We start from the raw sequence: 25,163 nt of genomic DNA, 5'->3' as shown, positions 1-25,163 counted from the left end.
GACCATATTCAACACTTCAATTTTATGATGTCTATATCTGTAATATGTCATTTGCGTGAATTTGCTCATATATGTTTGACATCTTGTGATTTTCTCTAGCTTTTTACTTTCTTCATTCACAATATAAAAGCTGATGGATTTTTAAACACACACACACATATGTAGGCATTTGCTAAACTTTGTTTTCCAATTCATGCATTAACCATTCTTTATTCACTCAACAAACTTTTATAGAGTGCTTACTCTGTAGTAGACACTCTTCTAGGTGCAGATATAAGAATTATAAAATAGGATCCTTTCTCCAAGTTGCTCACAAGACTGTGAGCAGATAAGTTATAGGAAAAAACATGGCATTGGGAGTGAAGACAGTGGAATTTAATATCTACTCAGCTAGTCTGTAAGCAAATTTCTTACCATCTCTAAGCCTCAGCTTTTTGAGCGCCTGTTTTAAGATTTCTTCTACTTCCAAACTTTCAACTATTTTACGTCTATATTTTGGTCAAGGCAAAAAATTCATTGGAGTTGCTTATAATTTATGAATTCCTTGTTTTTATCCTTTGTGATTCAATAAATACTATATTAAAATCTCTTCTATTTTAGACATGACTCCTCAAGAATAGATATAGTATCTAAAACAAATATTTCCATGTTTTTTCTAGAATCTTCTTTTGTGTTCAAAAGTCACATTGTTTAACAAGACCTTTAGGTATAGATGCCTAATTTAAAAAGAAGCAGCATGGCCCAGCAAATTCCTGACCCTCTCTGCACCTTCTCCTTTTAGGTATTCTACAGTTGAAACAAGTCTTACTGTTTAAAAAATTAACAATATTAGAAAGCAATGAATGCAGATGTTTAAAACAGAATCATTTCTTCCTTGGCTTAAAATAAAAATAGGAATTTAATTTTCAAAACCATTCAAGAAATGGACATCTCCAAACCCCACTGCAATTGCTTTTTTTTCTCAATTGCTTTTTAAATCCATTTATTATGACTAGTGCTTCTAACAATTCAGTAGACTCTCTTTTTTCTGAAGGATGGTGGAGAGTAAGCTGCCATCTGGCAGACTGTCACTCTCTTCCAAGAGCTGAGAGGGAGACAGTGAAATATAAGAGAAGGAATGTTGGCCCAATAGTTACTGGGAGAACTACTAAAAATACTATCACATGAATTCACTTCCTATTTTTCCACTTTCTTCCTAAATTACTTCTATGTGAGAGGGGAAGCATCTCTCTTACGTCCTCTGCCTGTCTCAATATAGCATTCTTGGGCAGTTAGCAAGTCAGCGCTGCAAACTAATTTGCTCAGTAACAAAATATGTCTCACATATCTTGAGGCAATGTAAAAAAATAATAAACATTAATGAGGTAGTACTTCTTCCTTTATGTCTCAGCCCACTGGCCACTTCGTTACAAAATTGTGGTTGTAGATTAATTACTTTAGCTTGCAGCCACCTTCCTCTAACTTCCATGGATGCTATTTGCATCTCTTATCGTAGTATACTACCTGGAAACATTCTTCAGTTGTTCTCATGTGTGCTTTGCCTCATTCGCTGTACCCCTCCCCCACTCTCTAGCCTCATCTCCTACCCTATTCTTTATAGCACTCAGCTGGACTTTTGGCTTTTCTCAAATATACTCTGGCTTCAGGCCACTTACACTTGTTTCCTCTGCATGGAATGCCCCTTTCCCAGACAGCTGCATGCTCATGCTCACTTCCTTTCATTTTCTGCTCAAATACCACTCTACTAGAGATGTCTTTCCCCAGCGCCTGTGATGGACAGGCTCTACAGGGGCCCCATGACCCCATCTCCTGATATTGGCCCCTTAAGTGTGGACGGGAACTGTGACTTCTAACCAACAGAACACGAACAAGGTGATGGGGTGTCACTACCACAATTACATTACCTAAGATTGTAACTTCTTGCTGGCTTTGATGAATGAAACAAGCTGCCGTGTTGTGAGCTATTCCACGGGGAGGACAACATGGCAAGGAGCTGAGAGACCCTCAGTGGAACGACCCTCAAGGAATTCAATTCTGTAAGTGACCTGAGTGAATGTGGAAGTGGATTCTTCCTCACTCGAGCATTAAGATAAGACCCAGCCCCAGGTGACAACAGACAGCAGCCTTGCAAGAGACTCTAAAGTTCAGCCATGCCAGGATTCCTGACCCACAGAAACTGGAGATAATAACTGTGCTATTTGTATGCGCTAATTTGTAATGCAGCAATAGGAAATACATAACCCTACGTGAAGCAGCACCTTCCCTCAATCTGTCCTCCATTCTCTATTTCTATCCCCCTTACCCTGCTTCATTTTTCTTAATAGAGCACCATTATTTCACATATTATGTATTTATTATTTTATTATATTGTATTGTATATCTCTTTCCATTAGAATCTGCAGGGGGAGAGTCAGGATGTTCTAGGGGTTGAAATCTCTACAAGTTGGGGGAGAGAGGCTTTTTAAGGAAAAAGCATTGTGAAGAAAATTCAGATATAAAATTAAATATTTATTTAGAATGAGAAAAATAGTCCTGGAAAATTACATATTTTAAAAGGCTGACAAGTGCAGGAAATAATATACATCACGTTGATTGCCTGATATGCTTCTGCAGTACCTTTTCCCCACAAAATTGGCTGTATATCTTTTGATCACTTCTTCACCTGACAACTATTTTACAAAATCCTATTCTTTAGAGACTAAATGATAATGCAATTTTCCCTCTAACATTGAAAATTGAATTTTCACAATGATTATTATTTAGAGGTAAGAAATATTCCTTTCAGTTTCACAACTCCTTAGTGATAATGCCATATATATATATGTTTAGAACTGTTTTCAAAACCAGGATAATCCTCATCAACTTTTTTTCATATGGGAGCTGCAACATTTCAAGGTATTTCAAGTTGTCTTGTGGAGAGATTAATTCAGAAAGTCTTTGAACCTATAACGATCATTCACCAGTTTATTGTCATTGACCCTATTGCTGAAACATGTTAACGGATTTAACAAATTTTGCACATTTAACCAAAATACCAGGCCATGTGAACCCACTGGAAGGGGCATGTGCAATGAGAGACCCTGAACCTTAACCTTCAGTTGCTTCACATTAAATCTGCCTTTGTCGCTGAGAGTGGGGACTTTATCTATTTTCACTGCTAAGTGAATAAGTAAGTATTCACTAAGAATAGTACCTGGCATGTAATTGTGGCTCAATAATTACGGAATAGAGAGATGGACTATAGAGTGTGTCACTTTTCCACTTAACAATATAATAGGAGATGAAGAATGACTACAATTAATTAATAAATTTCCAGACTCTGGATTGATTCAAAGAAAGATGCTTGAACTCAGGCTACTGAGCAGATAGACATATAGATACAAAGACAGATTAATAAAAATATATACACATATATTAGTGTACATATATGTGTGTATGTATATGCATATATATACGTGTGTGTATTTGTATTAGTTTGTTAAGCTGCCAGAATGCAATATACCAGAAACAGGAATGGCTTTTCAAAAGGGAATTTAATAAGTTACAAGTTTACAGTTCTAAACGGATAAAAATGTCCAAACAAAGGAATCCAGGGAAAGATACCCTAATTCAAGGAAGACCGATGGGTCAGGAGCACCTCTGTCAGCTGGGTAGTCACATGGCTGGCATCTGCTGGACCCTTGCTTCTGGGCTCCATTGCTTTCAGCTTCTATTCTTGTGGGGGTTCCTTACTTTGCTTTTCAGGAGCTGGCTTTCATTTCTTGGCTTCCCGTGGCTCTCTCCAGGTTCTGGCTTGGTGAACATCTCATGGCGACATCTACTGGACTCCAAACATCCATGTCTCTCTCCTCCAAGTGATGGCATCTATGTCAGCTCTGAGGTTTCTCCAAATTGTTTTCTCTTCTAAAGGACTCCAGTAAATTAATCAAGACCCACCTGGAATGGGTGGAGTCACATCTCTATCTAATCAAAATGTCATACCCACAATTGAGCATGCCACATCGCTGTGGGATAATCTAATCAAAAGTTTCCACCTTACAATATGGAACCTGGATTAAAAGAAATGGTTGCCCCCACAAGATAGGATCAGGATTAAATTATGGCTTTGCTGGGGTACATAACAGTTTTAAACCGACACTGTATAGGTATCTATATACATGGATAGATACACATTTTATTTTTTATTTGGAACTTTAATGAACATGCAACCTTGCTTTTCTTCTTACTATAGAGAATCATAAAAAGAAGGCTGAGTATACCACTGTGGGGTAAGGGTGGCAGAAGTACACCAATATTCAAAGTACAAGTCTTTTTTAATTTTAACTTAAAAATTCACTTACTGAAATTTTCCAGAGGCCTACAACCTCCAGATGGGTGCCTGATCCTGAAATCTAGAGGGCCCAGCCTCTCCAGAACATCAGATAGTTTCCATCTCCCTACACCATATTAGTGACAGACACTTCCAATATGAAAAAGTTAGAATGGCCAAAGCCCAAACACCCCTAAAGAGAGGGATGGAAAGATCAAAGGTGATGGTGGAGTTATACAATGGAGATAAGATTTAATGAATATGAATGCTGAATCATTTCATTGGTATCTCTTTTAGTTTCCAGTATCTTAGAGCAGCTAGAAGTAAAAACCTAAAATTGTGGAACTGTAACCCATATCAAACTCTGAAATATGTTCTGCAATTAATTGCATTGCTGTGCTTTGAAATTTATTGCTTTTTGTTATATGTGTTTTTTTTTCACAAAAAAAGGAAAAAATGTCAATTGTGATGATTAAAAAGTATTTAAGCCTTCTAGCCTCCTATATTCTGGATCAGTTAGAAAGAAAGATCTGAAAGGATCATATGGCAGCCCATGACAAACTCTGGGATCTGTCTTGTAACTACTTGTTGAAGAGTGCTTTGAAAACCATTGCTTTTTCCTTTCTTTGTTTTGTATATATGTTATACCATATAATAAAAAAGTTAAAAAAATTTTCACTTACTGAACCAAACCAACACTGTGTCTTGGTGCTTAACAGTTTGGCCTTTGAGATTCGACCAGCTCTTGATCTTGGACAAGTTCCTTACCCTACATAAACTATTACTTCCTCATTTGTAAAATAGATAAACATGCACACCTCATCGTGATCAGACAATGCATATGAAACCCTCAACCCAGTACCTAGTGAATGATCAGCGCTCAGCAAAAGCAATTTTTATTTACTATTGATATCATTATATGCTACTGAGGATAGTACACGCCTTGAGAAGTGTAATAAGGCATACCAGTTTTTACCACTAATGTGAAAAGCATATCCTGAATGAATTTCTACTTAAGTTTCTGAAAACCGCTGTACAAGAGGAAGGACAGTGACAGGCTGCTGCATTTTGCTGAGGCACATTCAAAGCGCACCCCCAAACCAAGAAACCATTATCAGTTCAATCCAGAAAGCCATACAAACAGGAAGTGGGGTTACTCAGACCTTGACTCAGCAATGAAGAAACAGACTTCAAACTCAAAATGTAACTAATCATTACCCAGAATGTATATGGCAACAGGATATGGCCATAGGCTGCATTTAGATCCATTGAACACATGCACAACCACAGGAAATCTCATTTTCAACAGCACTGCCTTTATGCTGAAAGAAAAATAATGCAGGCAGAATGCCCTCCCCACCCCTCATCCAAAAGAAACTAAACTTGGAAATTACAGACCCTTTAGAAATGACTATACATTCTACGCAGATTTAAGATCGATAAGGTCTGGTTTGTAGCTACAGTGCTTTAAAAAATAAGGTGCAAAAGCGAAAAGTCCAAATAACTTTACAACCATTTTTAGTATATAGCAGTATACCTTTCCTCCTGCTTTCATTTAGAAAGAAAAATGCAATTAAGTACTTGTTTTGACAGTCAAATTTTACATTCAGTAGGGACATAAGTACTACTATCCTCCACAAGTGATGCCAGAAATGGAAAGATCTGGTGAGGGGCTGCCTTAAATCTTCTAACTGCCACTGCAAGACACTCTGCTGGTACATGTTAACTAGTCCATACAGATCCCTTAAATAATGAATGATAATAAAAATGAATGAATTACAAGTATTAGACTATTTTCAAAAATAACTAACATTAGACAGACTTTATTGCCTGCAAAATATTTTGCATTCATAATCCCATTTGATCTTTCCAACAACCCAGCAAAGCAGTTAATATTTTGTATGTGATTTATCCAAAATGAAACATGATAGAATTTAACTTGTTCTTCAGAGCCGCGGCTCCTTCCACGATGCCATGAACACTGAATATCTTTATTACGTGTCTGTTCAGTGCAGTGATTTTCAACTGGGAGCCATTTTGTCCACCAGGGGGCCTCTGGCAGTGTCAGAACACAGTTTTGGAGATCACGACTGGGGAAGACAAACTAGTGGCCTGTAGCGGGATACCCCTCGATATCCTACAATGCACAAGACAGCCTTCTACAGGAAAGAATTATCTGGTCCAAAATGTCAATAGCGCCAAAGTTGAGAAACTTGGCTTAAATAAACAGTTTTATGAGCACCCTTAAGTCGATTAAATTATTGATTTTAAAACATGTCTAAGAATTATTGGACACTCTTCCCATCAAGAAGCAGAGTGGAGGTCTCCTCTCTTTGACTCTCATTGGGACTTGTAATTGCCTCGATGACCGGATGGATGCAGTGGCATGGTTTCTGAGTTTGGGTTAGAAAAGACCATAGAGCTTCTGCCAGTTTCTTTGGGGACATTTGTCTTTGGAGTCCTGAGCCATATAAGAAATGAGGCTACCCAAAGGGAGAAACCAAGTGATGAGAACACGTGAGGAGGCCCTAAGATGGAAGAAGAGAAAGAGATGTGTCCCCTCGGGCAGTAACCACATGCGAGAGCTTGACCCAGATCAGCCCACCGAAGCCATTTTCAAAGTCTTGTGACATTGACTAATAGTTGTGATTTTAAGCTACTTAGTTCTTGAGTGGCTTGTTATCCAGAAATATATAACCAACACAATCACTGCATATATTCAATCAAACTGAAGTGTTCTAACCAACAGAATGCCTTCCTTCTTGGTCTAAAGGGTTCTGACCCATGGAAGCATGGAGAGCTTAACTAGAGGACTGTCACTACTCAAGTGAAAATGGATTATAATCAGCCTGTGGGAAATAGGGACAAATGGAAGTTTGCTGAAGGAATTCTCAGAAGAGCCAAAGACTCCTGTACAGTAGATGCATGTCGGAGTCGTGGGCTTTAGTTATTTCAAAAGCTGATAATCATAAAACTGAGGCAGGATATTGACTTGGATGATCTCTTGAGGTTTTTCCTAGGCCTAAATTCTAGAATACCCTGAGCTACAAATATTAAAGAACACAAATTAAAACATATGCAAAACATCATTTTCCATCCATCAAACTAAGAATATCTTAGCTGAAGCAGGTAATCTCACACATTACTAATGGTACAATGTTCTATAGGGCAATCTTGCAATATGCAAGAACAGCTATAAAAATAGACATACTCTTTGACACAGTAAGCCCCCTTCTGGAAATGGCCCAAAAGGAAAAAGAAAAAAATGCTTCTTGTGCAATGATGTTTGTATCCACAGTATTGACATTAGGGGGGAAAGAAGCACAGGAAAACAAAATATATAACAATAGGACAATAGCTGACCATAAAATAGCAGGATGTATTCATTTAAATTTATAAGTATGAAGCCCATAAGGAAAAGTATATTCAAAATATATCAAGCGAAAAAAGTAAAACAAATAACACATCCATGTGCACATACATAGCAAGTACATTTGTGGAAAAATACATTCACACTTAGAAATATCAGAAGAAAGAAATTTTAAATTTTTCCTGATAAGGTAACTATTTAGTGTGTGTTATTTTCTGTAAAGATATTCAAATATTCAGCTTTATAAGGAAAAGCTTCTAAGTCTAGTATTTTAATGGATATAATTATAGCTAAAGAAAGGCAATATAAGCATATGTCCAAATTCAAATAAATAATGAGTTAAACATTAAAAAATTTTTAAAACTTTTTATCATAAATTTAAAAATTTAGGACACTAACCAATAAAGGACATAATTTAAACCCACTCTGCAAACAAATTCCACATTTCTGTCAGATTGAAATACCACATCAATAGATGATATCAGAGGAATACCACATCAATAGACAGTATAAGGGGAATTTGGGAAATTAAAAATCAATATTTCTTTAAAAGTAGGATCCTTAAAATGTTATTCCAAATATTTGTTTTCCTTTTTGGTAATGATGGATTTTGTTATTGGATCCAAGTCTCACACTGAAGATCAGTACAAATTGTGAATGAAACAGAAAAAATATATTTAAAGTCTTCCTAAAAGAATAAAGCTGCTAAGAAGGTAATCAGGAGTTTTTGGATGAATATGGGGATAAGAAGGAAATTCAGACAAATGACTCAGGCAGTTAGATCTCCTTTTGGCTGTGTGAAGGTGTTCTAGTTTGCTAGCTGCCAGAATGCAATATACCAGAAATGGGATGGCTTTTAAAAAGGGGAATTTAATAAGTTGCTAGTTTACAGTTCTAAGGCCGAGAAAATGTCCAATTAAAACAAGTCTATAGAAATGTCCAATCTAAGGCATCCAGGGAAAGATACCTTGGTTCAAGAAACTGATGAAGTTCAGGGTTTCTCTCTCAAGTGAGAAAGCACATGGTGAACACAGTTTCTCTCTCATCTGGAAAGGCATATGGCGAACACGACATCATCTGCTAGTTTTCTTTCCTGGCTTCCTGTTTCATGAAGCTCCCCAGAAGGTGTTTTCCTTCTTCATCTCCAAAGCACTAGCTGATAGATTCTCTGCTTCGTGGTGCTGCAGCATTCTCTGCTCTCTCTGAATCTCCTTCATTCTCCAAAATGTTTTCTCTTTTACAGGACTCCAGAAACTAATCAAGACCCGCCCAAATGGGTGAAGACACACCTCCACCTAATCCAGTTTAATAACCACTTTAGATTAAATCACATCTCCAGGGAGATGATCTAATTACAGTTTCAAACATGCAATGCTGAATAGGGATTAGAAGAAATGGCTACCTTTACAAAATGGGATTAGGACAAAAACATGGCTTTTCTAAGGTACATACATCATTTCAAACCAGCACACTGTGGAGATGTGAAAATACAAGCCTAAGCCTAACTGAAAAGGCAAAACAATTAAGGTTTTAGATTATAATGTGTAAGGATATGTTAATGAACTTGAATTGGGAAACTGTTCTTTGAGCATTATACAAAAAACAAAAATTAAAAATTAACCATAATAGAAAAATGTGATAAATTTAAGTACATTAAGAAATTTATTTATCAGTATACATCACTGCGAGAATGAAAACACAAGCCTCGTGTGGTAGCACATGTTTGCAAATTATATAACTGGCTCACATTCATACCCATAAAGAATGACTATAAATCAACATAAATACAGACAGACAACCATTGGGAATCATTTATTCATTTCTGTCTGGCTAGAACAGCATTTCAAAGAAAAACAAATTCAAATGGTCAAAAACCATATGAAAATGGGCTAAATCCCAGGAGCACTAAAAGAAATGTTAATTAAAATCATACTAACACTACACAATTACCAAAACGGCTAAAATTTTAAAATCCTACCTTATTCAGTGCTGGGGAGAACTCAAGCAATAGGACTGCTCATGCATTTTTAGTGGACTAAATAAGTACAACCACTTGGAAAACTGTATTGAGTAGTGCTGAATATTTCCATTCACTATGACCCAGCAATTCCATTCCAAGGTATATCCCGACAGAAATGTGTACAATGTTTACCAAAGATAAGTACAAAAGTGTTCTTAGCAGCACTCTTCATAATAGCCTCATAATGAAACTACCCAAGTGTCCACCAATTAGAATGAATGGCTAAATAAATTGTGGTATATTTATGCAATGGAATACTATAGGTCAGTGAAAACAGAAGAACTAAGATTAATCTCACAACCACAATATTAAGAAAAGTCAGACATGAAAAAATGCAGACTGCATGTTTCTATAATATAGAAGTTCAAAACCGAGCAGAATAAGACACTACAGTTTAGAAGGTATATACTTAACTAAGAGAATACAAAGAAAAGCAGGGAAAGGTTCACCAAAAAAGTAAGAATAGAGAGTGATTTGTGATTGGGCAGGAACAACCAGAGGCCTTCTAGGGCCCCAGCAATCTGTTTTTATTGACCTGAGTTTTGGTGACACAATTCTTTTACGTTAGCAAGGTGTCAGGCTGTGTAGGGAGATGTTCTCCCATGGGTCACTCATACACCCCCACATCTGGCTGAGTATATACCAAGGATGCGAGCCCCTCGCCACTCTATCCAGGCCATTTTTCAGGGTTGTATGTGCGTGAGCAAACTTGAGGGATGCGTAATGTCTCCATCTGGGAGAAAGAGCAGGCTTGCTTACTACTCGCTATAAAACAGTAGGCTCACCAAACTCAGCTCACCTCTCCTGTAACGCAGTCTACTGCATGTGCAGGCAACCCGGCAGGCCTTCTGTCTTGCTCCTGTGCGACTTGGGGGACAAAGAGAACCAACACAAACGTGCAGATGCTCATGGTGCTGCTGTACCATGAGAAAGGAAGTCCTTTGTCTCTGCCCCACAAGCGTCCATGAAACAGGGGGAAACAAACTTCCTAACTTCTGAGTAGAGTAAACTCAAATCTAAGCCCTAACAAGCTGTGTGTTTAAGCATTTCTCTGTGTGGATCTCATATTTCATAACAAAAAAGTTTTAAAATTACTCTCATTGAACTCCAATTTTTACTTCATTTTTCATTTACCAATCACTTTTCGTTGCTTAATATATGCTAGACTCAGGGAATAAAAGATAAATAGGACATAAGGTGATCTCAAAGAATGTATTCAGTGAGAGAGCCAAGCTGAAGATAAATTATGGTGCTGCCTTATGAGTATGAAAAGGGGGACAGAAAAGGGTTTTGGGACAAAGGATGTCAGAACTGGGTTAACACTTGTATTAATCTTATTACTTATTAATAGAGCTATCCTAGTGAGACATTTCAAAGACAACAGAGAAACATTTTAAAGGCAAACAAACTGTCAAGGAAGTAAAAAACAAATTTATGAATTAATGGAATATTTTAGCAGATTCACTTAAACTTGCAAATAGCGTGTTTTTGTATATACTAATTGGAAACAACTAGGAATGTTTCAGCTTGGCACTCATTCAGAAAGTGTACTTTTAACCCCTTGTTACAGTAGCTATCATACTTTTCTCGCTCATTCATTCATTCAACAAAATGGCGCCAATAATACAAAGTGAACAGTACATGGCACCCTGTCTTCTTAGCACTTGCAAGTTATAGGAGTTATAGAAGAATAAGAAAGTAATCAAAATAAAATGTGACAATTGCTATGAAAGAGTCCATGAGGGGAGTGACACATAAATTGGATTAGGGGTTGGGAAGTCTTTGCCCTCAACAAAGTTGAGATTTAAATGTTGAGTAGAATGGAGATTGGATATTAAAGAGTATTTCAGAAAGAGAGGACATAGAAAAGGTAAGCAAGCGATCATGGGACTGTATTCTTTTAAAGCACTGAGATCATATCTCACTTAAACCATCATCAAAATCATAAAATGACCCTAATACACTAAAGTTTTATTATTTGGGGGAAAAATAAATACTGGAATAAGAAAGGGACTTCTAAATTCTATGGAATTTACATAATGCCAATTTTGACACTAAGACTTTTGGCATTAGGGCTACTTATTACATTTTTTTATGCAGAAAGGAAAATAAATAGCACACAAAAGTATCCAAATAAAAAAATAAAAATAAAAAATCTCAATTTCTAAGGCTAAGTTTTTCATTTCCCAGAGAACAAAGTAAATTAATATAAAAAAATGCAAAGTCAACTATTCTGAAATAGTTATTTTATGCATCAGCATTCAGAATATGACTTAGAAAAGGTTAGAAATCCAAGAAGATTCAGCGTCCATATTCTAATCAGCATTCAAGTGCTATTTCATTAAAGAACCCAAAGATAAGTGGGAAACAATTTGGAATAGAGTTGTCCAACTGAACTGACCAGAAGCCAGCTTGTGTTCAGTCTGCATTTCTACATGGTATCCATGGAAATGAGATCAGGTCTGCACAAAGACTAACAAAGGCCATGCTCAAATGAATCAGTGAGAATGACAACTGCCAACGTTCAAGGCATCCATCGATGCAATAGCTTTGTTCATGCTTTTCAACACACAATGAAATAATCCCTTACATTGACAATACAGTGTGTGAAATAATCTCTTATGCTGACAATACACTGTCTATCACTATTTTATTTCCACTCCTCTGTTTAAACATTAACCTCATCTTTATACAGAAAACCTTTCAATGGTCAGGAGTTATGTAAGGCTTCTGTAGTAAAAACTGTCTCTAGTCGCTTTAAATTAATAAATGGAAAAATTTCACTGCTACTTTTGTAGAACATACAGTAATAATGCAAGAATCTTCAATGATAAACTCACACAGTTTTTATGAAATGTTTGGGCAGCAGAACTGACAACTTTCTTAAAGGAAACGAAATATATTTAAAAACAGTTAACAGTTCCGATATTCTATGTAGATGAAAACATTAACAAAATATGCAGTTCAAGTTTATGCTGGTTAATAAACATAATTTACTTGTATTGGAATCAGCAGGCATAGGTTGGCTAAAACAATCGAATATAAGCACTTTGATCTAAATATAGTTTAAAAAAATCAAGACAGTAATTTGTTTCCCAACATAATTAAATGAGAATGATTGGATTTTTAACATGCTTTAAAAACACCTCTGAGTTACTCAGGATAAAAGGCTTTAATATATTACTAATAAACCCTTTCAATGTCAACACCAATTGCCTATGATTCATGGAACTGTGATTTCTGAAAAGATTATCTGGGGGATATGGATGATTCTAGATAGAAATATAGAATTAAAAGCTTACCTGAAGAAAAATAGATCTATAGTTCTGGAATGTTGTTCCATATTACACACCTTTAAAAAACAGCACTAAGCTTATTAATTATTTAGCGTGGTAATTACAGTCAGAAACAAAATGTTTAGAAGGATCTCTCATCAATCAAAGCAGCCACTAGGGTGGGAAAAAGCTATGTCTTTTCTTATAGCTCTGTTTTCTCCTCTTTGCATGACTTAATCAATTTCACCTCTTCCTCTCATTAATTAATATCCTATCAAATTTCATTACCCAGAAGCTACTTTGCCTTCCTTCATACAATCAGCTGTGCCTCTATTCAGGAGCTCCTTTTCGCCAGAGCTGTTTTTCTTGCCAATCATCCAACTTTCTCTCTCCTTTTTCTCTAATAACTTTTCTTTCCCTAGACATCAGCAGCCGCCACTCCCTTCAGTTTCTCTTGCGGTTATGGAACCTCGCCACAAATAGATGCCTCGATGCAATTTTAAAAAATTACAGGTGTACCATACAGTACAAAAGGTAATAGAAGTAAGAAAACTATTACAAAATTTTTACCCAAGTCTCACTCATCTTAAAATAAAACTGGGAAAAAAGCAACCATGCACATACTCCCCTTCTAGCTACTTTTCCCCATCTTTTACTACCAAACACTCTGACACTATTTACAGTTCTCAACTTCCATTTATTGTTTAGCTCACTCTAGTCTGATTTCTATTTTTTTTCCTCCCTGCCCTTGCCAAGGCTTGACTTGCTTGACTTCTACAAAGAAGGTGACCCAATGGGCTAAATTCTTGGTTCTAAAATATTTCTTTGAGGCCCTGTTTTCTGCACGCTTCTTTCTGCTTCTCCAGCTGCTCCTTCTTTCTCTCTATTGTAATTTCTCTTCTTCCCTTACCCTTTAAGGTATTGATTCCTTGAGTTCTAGCCAAAGCCTTCTTGTCTTTCTTTGCCTGACTCATCACACTAGGTCTTCAATTAAATGCTCTGTATGTCAAGGTCTCCTAAATCTTCACTCCCATTCGCTGTTCCTAGCAACACTCTCTAGATACCTATCTACTAACCCAGAGGTCTACACATGAGTCTCTCAAATGCAAGTGGCCCAGAACTGAACTGACCATCTATCTCCTCCACCTTGCTCTCCTCCAGCACGTCCTGCTTCAGTAAATGGCACCACATTGAGGAAACTTTGCCAGAAACCTAGAAGTGGCTCTTCTCTCTCTCCTCTCCCACCGCAGTAAATCAATCAGCAAGTCCATTCCTCTTCCTGTCTTTCAAATTGCACCCTTATTTCTTTCCCTACTACTGGTACTAGCGGGGTACTAAATTACAGCTAAAACAAGCTCTCTCCTTTTTGCCTTTGAATGGGGTGGCCTCCATTCAACCCACCCTCCATTCAATCCATCCTCCATGCAATCCATTCCCCTACCTCACACCGGAGTGATCTGCTGAAGAAGTAAATCTAATCCTGTCAATTTCCCCACTAAAAACTTCCTCCATTGTCCTCAGGATAAAATCTACACTCTTTAGCAGAGTTTACAAGGTTCTTCCTGGTCTGGTATCTGCTTCTAACTCTATCCCTGAACACTTTGAGTGCCTTGTTTTGGGCATAATGACCTCTGCTTTCACCTTTTTAGTTTCTTGTTCCAGATTTTTAAACATCTGACCTAAGAACTAGGAAACTTGAGTCCTATTCCTAGTTATGCTGCCCTATTCATCTTGCTCTATTATCAATTACAGTCATTTTAAAAGGAGAAAATTGGACTCAGTGATCTCCGCAGTCCTCCGTGGCAGATATGAACTGTAATGATCCTTTACTGTTCCCGTGTAGACATCTCTGGAGGCCACTTCAGTATGTCACAGTGACATTTCTCTGTTCTCTGAACATGTTATTTAGTCCTGTATAACTCATCTAGCAATTAATCATGTATGAACATGTGACGTTTATCGTGTCCTAGAAACATATGCTACATTTCTAATTTACAGAAGACAACTTAATGGACATTTAATCATATAGACACTTTTAAATACCCCCAGAGGTATGATGGCTCTAAATTAAAATAAATCAGTAGCTCAAAAACAATTTAAGGATGTGATTTCTTTCCATCTTTCCACGAGCTTTATTCTCAAGCTAGTGGACATCACAGTTGCAAGAAGGCTATAACTGAACCTAGGCTTGACATCTAGACCTCCAAATGTGTTTCTTAACCAGTGTCTCTCTGAGGGATGAAAATCCCTTCCCCAGATCTTCCCCCATGTATCTTCAAGCCCAAATTGGATGCCATGCCCATTTCTAAATCAAACACTGTGAGAAGTGTGGGGCCACCAAGATTGGCTCAGAACAGTCAGGGCCTGCCCTTGTCCTTCTCCTGGATTTCCCAACTGTCTAGAGGAAGGTGCTAATTAAATCATTGATGTTCTGGATGGCAGGGGCTGAAATTGGTTAGGTAACCTCCATGGCTGAAACAATTTCCCCCCACATTGGGACTTGCTTCCAAATGGACTGTAACCTGCCTGGATCATGTTTCATTGGTTGGAACAATGGCCAACCAATGTTCTACAGTTAGCTTTGAACATTGCTAGTAAAGAAGGTGCTTCATAAGGACAGAATTCTAATTTTCTGGAATTCATTACAGCCTCAACAATGAAACAATAGTACCCATGGATCATCTGAGGGGGTAAGGAGAATCACTTTCATATACAGAATCTATTGTCTCAGGATTCCCTGGTGTGCTTGTTGAAACTGTCATGTACCCTAGAAAAGCCACATTCTCTAATTCTCATTCAATATTGCTAGGTGGGATCTTTTTTATTGTTTCCATGGAGACATGACCCACCCAACTGTGGGTGGTAACTTTTGATTCGTTGGTCTCCTTGGAGATGTATCTCCACCCATTGAAGGTGGGGTTGCTTACTGCAGTCCTTTAAGAGGGAACTATGTTTGAAAAAGCTTTAGAGCCAATGGAGCCCACACAGCCAGAGACCTTTGGGGATGCAGAAGGAAAACACCCATGGGGAAGCCTTATGAAATGAGGAGAGAAAGCTAGCAGACATTGCCATGTACCCTCTCAGCTGAAAGAGAAACCTCAAACTTCATCAGCCCTTTCTGTGGAGTTAAGGTATCTTTCTCCGGATGCCTTAATTTGGACATTTTCACAGCCTTAGAACTGTTACTTGCAGCTTAATAAATTCCCTTTTTCAAAGCTGTTCTGCTTCTGGTGTATTGCTTTCCAGCTGCTTACAAACTAAAACACGTGGTATCAGGAGTCTTTTCATTAGAGACCTGCTAATTAGAGGGACAACGTTCCACTCCACTGGTTCTTTCTCTTTGATGCCATGCTGAATCTTTCAGTGCTATCCCCAGCTAAGCAGAGTTGATAGTCTGGATCTTCTGGCTCTCATGATAGCATTTAAGTGATGCTAAATGCCTAATGATTCTTTTGACCCCCAACATTTTCCAATTCTTTCCGAAATTTTTTATTTTTGATACACTGATTGAATGGCATGCCATTATCTTGCTGAATAGCTAAAATGCCATCATTGGAAGTTCATCTTTACATTAACAGAATTTTCCCTTTTTACATGCCTAGGGCTGTTAGCACATAGTGCAGGGGCCGGTCATTACCCATTGTGTGTCCATTCATTTAAACTGATGCATTCATTGACTCTTGGAGTTGAAATATACCTGTCTAGCAATCCCTTCCAAACCAATATTCCAATATCCTAGCAATCCCTTCCAAACCTGGCTATGCATCAGAAATACCAGAGTAACTGATCTGGTTTTCCTTTTTAAAATTTGTTATGGGTATATATATATATATATAATTAGCATATATATATATATTACCATATACATATATTAGCAATTTTGAACTATTGTTTTCAAATGTCGAATTTAAATCAAACAGTGGCATGTGAACCGTTATTTAAGAGGAGCAAAGCTTAGCTAAGGCTCTTTAGGTGTAGCTGGCGAGCCACCGTGGGCAGGGGGAGGCAGTTTACCTTGGAGCTGGGGAGAAGAGGAGAGAGGTGGTTTAGGGAGGGTTTCAGAATTGAGTCATTATCACAAACTCCTCATTCTGAAATGAAAGAAAAACCTCCTTACTTTGTAATTTGCTTGGGGTTGGCTCTCCTGACATTGGACAGTGGTCAGTTGCAAAGGGATAGATTATTCTTCCTGAATGTGCAGGCTGCATTCAGATGAAAACCTGAGAATTCACGTTTTGTGTGAGGCATAAAAAACACAAGAACTGACTTCACTCTTCTTATTGCCTTCTGTCTCCGGCTCCTTCTCATTCCCCATTCCCATCCCAAACAATATGGGCCCATTCCCTGACCAAATTGCCACCTTTGAATACAGGACTGGGCTGCTCAGTGAAACCTAAAGAATCTTTTGGCCATACCTTCAAAGGTATCTCACAGAAAATGCAGAAAAAGGAAAAGCATCAACGCAGTGAAGGTTAATGGAATAGCCTGGAAAATCTTTGAACATAAATATGGGATGATTAGGTGAAGTCAAAACATAGAATGACATTTATATATAATTTGGGGGCTATGTGTATGTGTGTGCAACTGTATTTATGACGTGTATGTGTGTGCTGGAATGGATGTGTTGGAGAAAGGACTGAATAGACAGGCTGTGGCCAGATGAAGGACTTTTTATGACATGCCGAGAAATTATGACTTCACCCTACATGGGATGGGAGCCATGTAGGATAAAACAAGAGAGTGATGCGTGAAGCAAGACATTGACTGGCTACAAATAAGTTCTTTAGAAAGAGAACATTGGTGACAATGAGGAAAAGGGTCTGGAGGGATAAGAGACTAAAAATAGGAAAACCAATTTAAAAACCGTAATAGCCTGGATATACACAAAGTGAGTGTGGTAAAATGAGGTTGAAAGCAAGAGAAAAGGTTGCTGGCTTTAGTGTTTACATAATAACACTGCTGTTAAACATTAGTAGATGGTATAGGAGAAAATTCCAGAGGGCTAGTGTGAAATCAGTTTAGGAAATGTTGAGATGGAAGTGCTTACAAGACATCTAGGTAGAGATATTTAGTAACAGATGGAAATACAGATCTGAAGCTCAGGAGAGGACTCTGACCGGATATATACACTTGAGAGGGGTACTTGCTCAGAGAAAATTGTTCGTAGCTCTGCATACACTAAAAAGGAATAGACCAAACAATTGAGTCGCTGATGGAGACTAAGAAAGAACTTCCAGGACAGCAGGAGAAAATCTGAGAGCTAACAGAAGCTGGAAGTGGAGTTTGCTTCAGAAGAAAAGAGTCGCCAAACAATTAAATATAAAACAAAGACTTTTTTTCTCACTATGAGATTAGAGTATTTACACAGCAAGGAGAAATTACATTAGAGAGAATATGAAGATACTACTTTTAAAAAGGGATGACTAGAGCAGACAGCAGTGGCTCAGTGGCAGAATTCTCATCTGCTGTGCTGGAGTCCCGGGTTTGATTCCCGGAATCTGCCCAGGCAAAAAGAAAAGAAAAAAAAAAGGGATGACTGATTAGGTAGGGTAGATTCAGAATCCAGGTAGGATTATCCTTAGCCAAGCAAAACACTAGAGAATGTAAGTGATGCCATGTATTTTAAAAGCACATTTACCTTTGTTCTGTGGGTCTATAATTTAGTTTACAGAATATCTAGACATCTTATGGTGTCTTCCATCCTTAACTTGCCAGTGATTATGAGCACTTAAAGAACAACCAATCAAAGGTGATACAACTAAATTGTGAGTACTGCTTTTTCTTAAACACCTGTGAGAAGATTTATGGAAAGCGAGTTTGAATCTAAGATTTAAAATGTGATTTGAGGGTCATGTGTTTCTAAAGTAGTTTGCACGTATGACGGAGAAGATGCTAGATGTAAAAACACAGACGTATGCTTTTAAATTTTGGTATCTGTTTATAACACTGTTGTACATGTACAATATGTAGAAATACAAACAATTACACGTGTGTATAGTAATGATAAATGCTAAAATATTTATACAAATAGGTTTAACCATGAAAAAATGCAGATACCACTGATTGAGCTATTTCATTTATTCTCAGATAATTATGGCATTCAAAAAATGCTGCTGCTGTTCTAGGCACCTCAATTAATAACACAAATGACAAGTTTTATAATAATCCTTTTGAAGTAAGAAAAACCTGTTCCTCAAGTATGTCAATATATGGAGTGGAATGAGGGAAAAAATACATGAATTACTTTTTCAGATGTCATTTTAAATCACCTCTGTTTGCGATGAGTTGTTCTTATTAACTAACTCCAGGCTAAAATCTCTGAACCTGACTACCTGCCTGGCAGCAACACATTCCACTCACTGCTCTTTAAAGAACAAGCCTCAACACTTCAACGATAAGAAAATGATGTTATATTTCCATAGTTTCTTTTAATACTGGGTAATTAAAAGAAATGAAAAGCTTAGATTTATTTTTCTACTGGCTCTTGAGACAGTGATGATATAAGAAGAAAGTGATCTTATAGTGATGATTTTCAATATAAAATTCTACTTTATCTGAAATCCCTAGGTTAGAGTTGATGCCCCCCCCCCCCCAAAAAGCTCTTTTGTATGTATTTCCAGTGTTTAGGATAAGACTGACATGAATTCCATCAAAGACATTCCCTCCAATCTCTCCCAGAGCCCTACAAACTAACCTTTCAATGTAAGTGAATACTATAAATATTAACATGTGGAAATGTATAATGTTAATCTGAGTGTGACTGTCTTCAAATCATAACCTGGGGGACATGATAACCTGTTGCCTTTTTATTCTCTGGTCCATATCCCTTCCCATCTTTCCTTTGACATAGGGCTTCCATCCTTTCTCATCTCCACACTACTCATGAAAGAAGTCTGGCCAAATAACCAAATAATAATGCATGAGCTGAAAGAAAGAAAGAGGGAAGAGAAAAGAGAGAAAACATAATGAAAATGCCAAATTCAATAGTAACAAAATCAAAATATTAATACAAGAATTGCCCGACAATCACAAACCCGAAATAATAATACTAGAATTGCTCAAGAAATTCCCAAGGATTTATGCAGGTGTATTTGCACTGAAATTCCAAGCACACACATTTGGAAATAATGATCCCAGGAGAGAATATCTATGAAGCACCAGTCACAGGGTCAGACAGAAAACCTAATTGTCCCCATTCAGTTTGGAAAGGAAGGGAGTGGGTGTGTGTTGTGTGCGTTATTTCTCTCTTATCTCTGACCTAGAAAAATAGCCGCAGGATTGGAACCAAGTTTCTTCCACAATGAGAAATATGGACTGGCTGAAAGTAAGCCCCAAAAGGCCATCTTTGAAAAAACACTTCAAAATCAGAGGTGTGTGTGTATGTGCGTGCGTGTGTGTATGCATGTTAGCTGTTCAAACTACAAGATACAAATGTGAGCAGTGTCCTTCCAAGTAAACCAAAGTTCTTAAACATAAGCACACGCTGGGCTCCGATCAACGCAGGAGAAGGTCCTGCAGACAATCGCACAGCAGCCGCGCACGCAGCGAAAGAAGCGAGACGGTGCGGGAGCCCCACTCCCACCACTGCGGTTGGAGCTCGGGTTGATCCCTTCCCCCTCTCCCTGCGGCCTCAGAGATCGACAAAGTCAAAAGAACTTTTCCTGGCCTAAGTTTACATTCGTGAACAGAAGACACTGCAACAATTAGAGGAAGGCAGAAGGGCTGGAGGAGCTACCCTCAGCCAAGTATTTAAAAAGGCACTTGGTTTATCTAGGCTCCCTATGGAAGGAAATGCCAGCGTTGCTTCCTCAAATGAGAAATGGAGGCATTATTCATTCCCTTGGGAGAGCACTTGAAAAATCAGCGTGCTGGACTCCAAGTCTCTCTGGAAAGCCACCAGGAATTGCGCTGAGGTGCTGCAGGGTGAAGGGGACATCGGGGACGGGATTCCGGGGAGCCACAGGAACCCGGGCGGGCTACTGGGCCGGAGAGACACCTGTCTGAGCAGGGGTGGGGACAGGCTGCAGGACTCGCGGTCTCCAAGACACCCCCATCATCCCCACACCCTCCATGTATATGTGCTCACGCGAGTTCCTAAAACCACAGTGTTCACTGAAATGCCTTAGGGTGAGATACGTCTTATGGGGACGCGAGATCCCTGGCTAGTGGGAACGGGGGATCTCTTTTCCAACCCGCTCTGGATGGCTGGGAGCCTGGGCCACGAGAAATCAGAGCCGGGTCTCACCCGCTTGCTGCCTCGTCCCCAATAATCTCTCCCTCACACTCCCCACCCCCGGAACCCACACCTCACTCTTGCAGCGGATGCTGATCACGCTTACCTTGACTGAGCACCAATAGCCGCAGCGGCAGGGGCGCGCCCGCAGTCCGTCCCGGCCGCATCCTGAGTTTACCCGGGCGGGGCGGGGGGGGAGTAGCTGCTCTGGGTTTGCAAGGGTGGCTTTGGCTGAGGGCTGCAAGAATCCGGAGACTCCCCAGGAACCGTTCGAGGGTGTCTCTTCCTTGCCCGGGTGAAAGCAGGGAAAAGTTGCCGGGCAGCTCCAGGGGCGCCAAGGGCCCGCCCCGGCCCGCCCCTCCCGTCCGGGCAAACACTGGATCTGCCCGGGCCCCGCCCCGCCGAGGCCCCCCTCCCCCTGCCGCCTCCCGCCCCGCGGGCTGCACCTCGGCTTCTCCAGATCCCGGGGAGCCACACCTTACCTCCCTTACTGGGTTCCACCCCGGGAGCCCGGAAGCGGGTGGAGATGAGGACGACACGCCTGTCAACCTTTTTCGCACTGGACCGGACTTGGCCCCCGCACTTCCGACGGGGAAATCCAGCCCTGTCACTCCCCCGCCCCCTGACGGCCCGAGCTCTGCCCCCGGGTGCCCAGCGGAGCTGGCAGCAATTGGGAGGGGCTTGGGACCCACGAACACCCTAGCGAGTTCTGAGAGGCTTCACTGCTTTTTCCAGCCGGACAAAAATTAATGCAGAATGACCAGGTTAGAAACTAACTCCCCAGGGTAAAGCTTTGCACACGAGTTAGGATTACCCGACGTGATATTTAAGTAAGAGCAACGTGTGTGTGTGTGTGTGTGTGTGTGTGTGTGTGTGTGTGTGTGAGAGAGAGAGAGAGAGAGAGAGAGAGAGAGAGAGAGAGAGAGAGAGAGAGAGAGAGAGAGAGAGAGAGAGAATCATCGTTCTACTCCTTCGAGATAAAGGAGGAGCTGATTTGATTGTTGAGTTTAAGCGATTTGCTTCAAGACAGAGAGGGACGAGAATCTGCACATGAACTCATGACCCTTCTTTGTCGGAATTACATGTGACCATTTTCTTCCATTGTTTCAGTCTTAGATGTGGAAAAAGAACGTTCTAGAATCATACCTGAGATTATTACTTATAAACTTAAGAAAATGGAATATTTGCGTTTCTTCTCAAAATCTGGTTTTCCTCTAAAGTTTCAGCCACAAATTCCCAGCACGTTGCTGAAACCAGAATTCTCTCAGTTACTTTGATGAAGCAATGGGATGTTTTAATAATTAAACTAGGGAGTTGTTAGTCTATTCATTACTGTTTCCACCGCTGCAAATCTTTATGGAGCATCTGCTATGAAAAGGATGGAATGCCTGAGATCCTGCTACACTGAAGTGAAGGGGTTCATGATGGGAAGCACATAAAAATGAGTTAATCAGTAAAAATAAAATTTGCCCTTTTGTCGTAGCAACAGCTGGAGTCTGGTATTTTAAAGTATTAAAGCAGTACTTATCAGGGGCCACTGCTTGTGAATAAAACCTAAACCTGGATGCCTTTCAACCACAAAGTTTATAGCCCCAGGTTCTTTCCTGTTTCTTACTAATGCTACTTACTAATCCTGACACACTTAAAGCTATTTTATTTTCCTGACCTGTCTGTGGACACACCTGCTTACGAAGATTCCAGCTATCACCTGAGAGCTCCTAGCTGGCTGCTCACTAACCTTGACACACACACAACCTTGATCTATTCACGGACTTCTTGAGGGAAGTCAGCCAGGTTTAAGGGAGATGAATATCTGTCTGTTTCCTTCTGACTCACTGAAATGTGAGCATGTGTTAGGAACAGACCCTGGTTTGAGAGGCAGGATAGGTTCCCTTAATGGGGGAGGGGACGGGCTGGAACTTATGCTTTGTCTCTGGGTGCTGGAGAGGAAAAGGCACCGTTCTTTACTTTTATGACCAGAACTGGGCAAATTAATATTACTCTAGCATGAGGTGCAGAATAAATTAAGAGCAACATTTTCCAGTGCAGGCAAAAGTTCTAAAAAACAAAGCACAAATTCTTATCTTACTTTGAGTGTAAAGCATTCCTTAGACCAAAGAGTTTAAGAACTCCATGGCCTTACTCTTCCTGGGATTTCTCCTTTCTAGGTGTGTTTATGCTGAATACCACATTCTGAGTAGGGAATAAAAAAAATAGTGTTAGTTTCTAAAAACTAGTTAAATGTGGATCTGAAATAATGTCAATTATTTGATTGTACTCTGTTGCATTAAAATTCATTGGCATATTGAGCATCTTAAATTGATCTTTTGTCTGTACAAAATTTTGTGACATCATTCATTGGTCATTTGGAAAATATTGATTCACGAGTTATGCAGATCTTCCAATTGTTGGCACATTTATTACACAATATCAAAATATCATTTTTTTTATCATCATCAATCTAGTCTGAAAAGTCTTTAAGTATAAGGAAGCTCTCAATCTACTCATGCTGGTGGATATGTATTTTCCAAAATTTGAATTTTCACCTGAAAGCTTGAATTTTATTATTGGCAACAAATCCTGTCAGTTGTGTTGCTTGAAATGACAAGCCCACTTTGCTCATTTTCAGGAAATGCCCATCAAATACGCAAGTCTAAATAACCATACTTTGCCTCTCAGTCATTCTTTTAAGTAAAAATGGTGTTCCATGGAAAAAGTGGCCAGTTCAGCTTACACATCCTCGGACAACCATCCTGCTTCAGTGTACAGCAGAAGTGCATTTTATGTACTCTTCTCAGATTCAAGGATTAAGAATGTTAAAAAGACATATTTTCAAAGGTCAAAATTTAATAAAAGTAATTTTTAATTGTTTCATCAAAGACATTCTTGACTGAAAGGAAACTTCTTTCCTTCCTTTCTTCCTTCCTTCCATCTTTCCTACCTTCTTCCTGTCTTCCTACCACCCTTATTCCTTCTTTTCTTTCGTCCTCTCTTCCTTTCATCCTCTCTTTCTCTCATACTCTAAGTGTCCAAGGGTAGAGACAACAATGATTACTAGTACCCATGACTATTCTCGCACCATTAGGACAAATATCTACCCAGTGAGAAAAGCAAATAACATCTCAGTATTCTTATGAAAATATTTTTAGACCTCATTGCCCACCTGATAGGTGTTACAGTCATCCAAGGACCAAACTCTGAGATCCACCAGGGGATGGAGTGAGACCTTCGTCTTTCCACTCCTTTCTTTCTCTAAGCTCTAAGCAGGTGTTTTGTTGGGGCAGGGGGCTCAATATTTTCAGGGTATAGAAATTCCAGAGTCTTCATTGGGCACATGGACTGGGAATTCATGTTGATCTGCAGCAACTATTTTTTTCCAAGAGCATAGAGAAAGTCTATATGCAGCTATTCACAGAAAGATGAGATGAGGGAACACGGAGCTGTGGAGAGACAGCCAGCCCCCCCCACACACACACACTGATACACACACACAGAAGAGAGGGATTGGGGAATTAATTATGTTTCCAGTCACACGTGAGACCAGGCTTAACTCCCTACCTTTAGCTTCATGAAATGCCCGTTTCCTCTGGATAATTTTTATTTCTCTCTTCTGCTACTTTAAGCTGGTTTCTATCACTTGTAGCAGGCTCTCTTTAAGACATGTCTTTCTCCTATGGGAAATCCTTAAGTATAGTGAATAGATCTCATTGACTTCTTTTACTTATAGTCTTCTCACAAGGCCTGATACAGATTACATTCGCTATAAATGTTTGTTCAACTGGTGAATAAATGCATTTGTTCAACTCATAAATAATGTCTTAACTTATTGAGATGAACCAGAAAAAAAGAAGTTGTATTATTCAGGGTTCTGCAGTGAAACAGAACTGACATATATACACATACTTACATTTTATATATATATATATATATATATATATATATATATACACACACAC

At 39.0% G+C, this 25,163-nt stretch overlaps 1 protein-coding gene across 4 annotated transcripts in view; it reads right to left on the bottom strand.

The window, feature by feature from the left end:
- Nucleotides 1-21,771, bottom strand: part of ITGA2 (integrin subunit alpha 2) — a 97,446-nt gene extending 75,675 nt beyond the window's left edge. For 2 of the 4 annotated variants that reach the window (XR_013157958.1, XR_013157959.1), the window contains exon 1: nt 21,314-21,549. Coding sequence is in view for 2 of the 4 variants with exons in the window: in XM_077117127.1 (XP_076973242.1) it covers nt 21,314-21,374 (61 nt within the window). In the remaining 2 variants the exon portion in view is untranslated. Of the gene's footprint in view, nt 1-21,313; nt 21,550-21,689 lie in introns of those variants that run through there. The other 2 variants (XM_077117127.1, XM_077117128.1) reach the window with 2 other exon arrangements.
- Nucleotides 21,772-25,163: the final 3,392 nt, after the last annotated feature.

This window comes from Tamandua tetradactyla, chromosome 9, assembly GCF_023851605.1.
Source record: "Tamandua tetradactyla isolate mTamTet1 chromosome 9, mTamTet1.pri, whole genome shotgun sequence".
NCBI classification, from domain to species: domain Eukaryota; kingdom Metazoa; phylum Chordata; class Mammalia; order Pilosa; family Myrmecophagidae; genus Tamandua; species Tamandua tetradactyla.
This window is presented reverse-complemented; position numbering and strand designations above follow the sequence as displayed.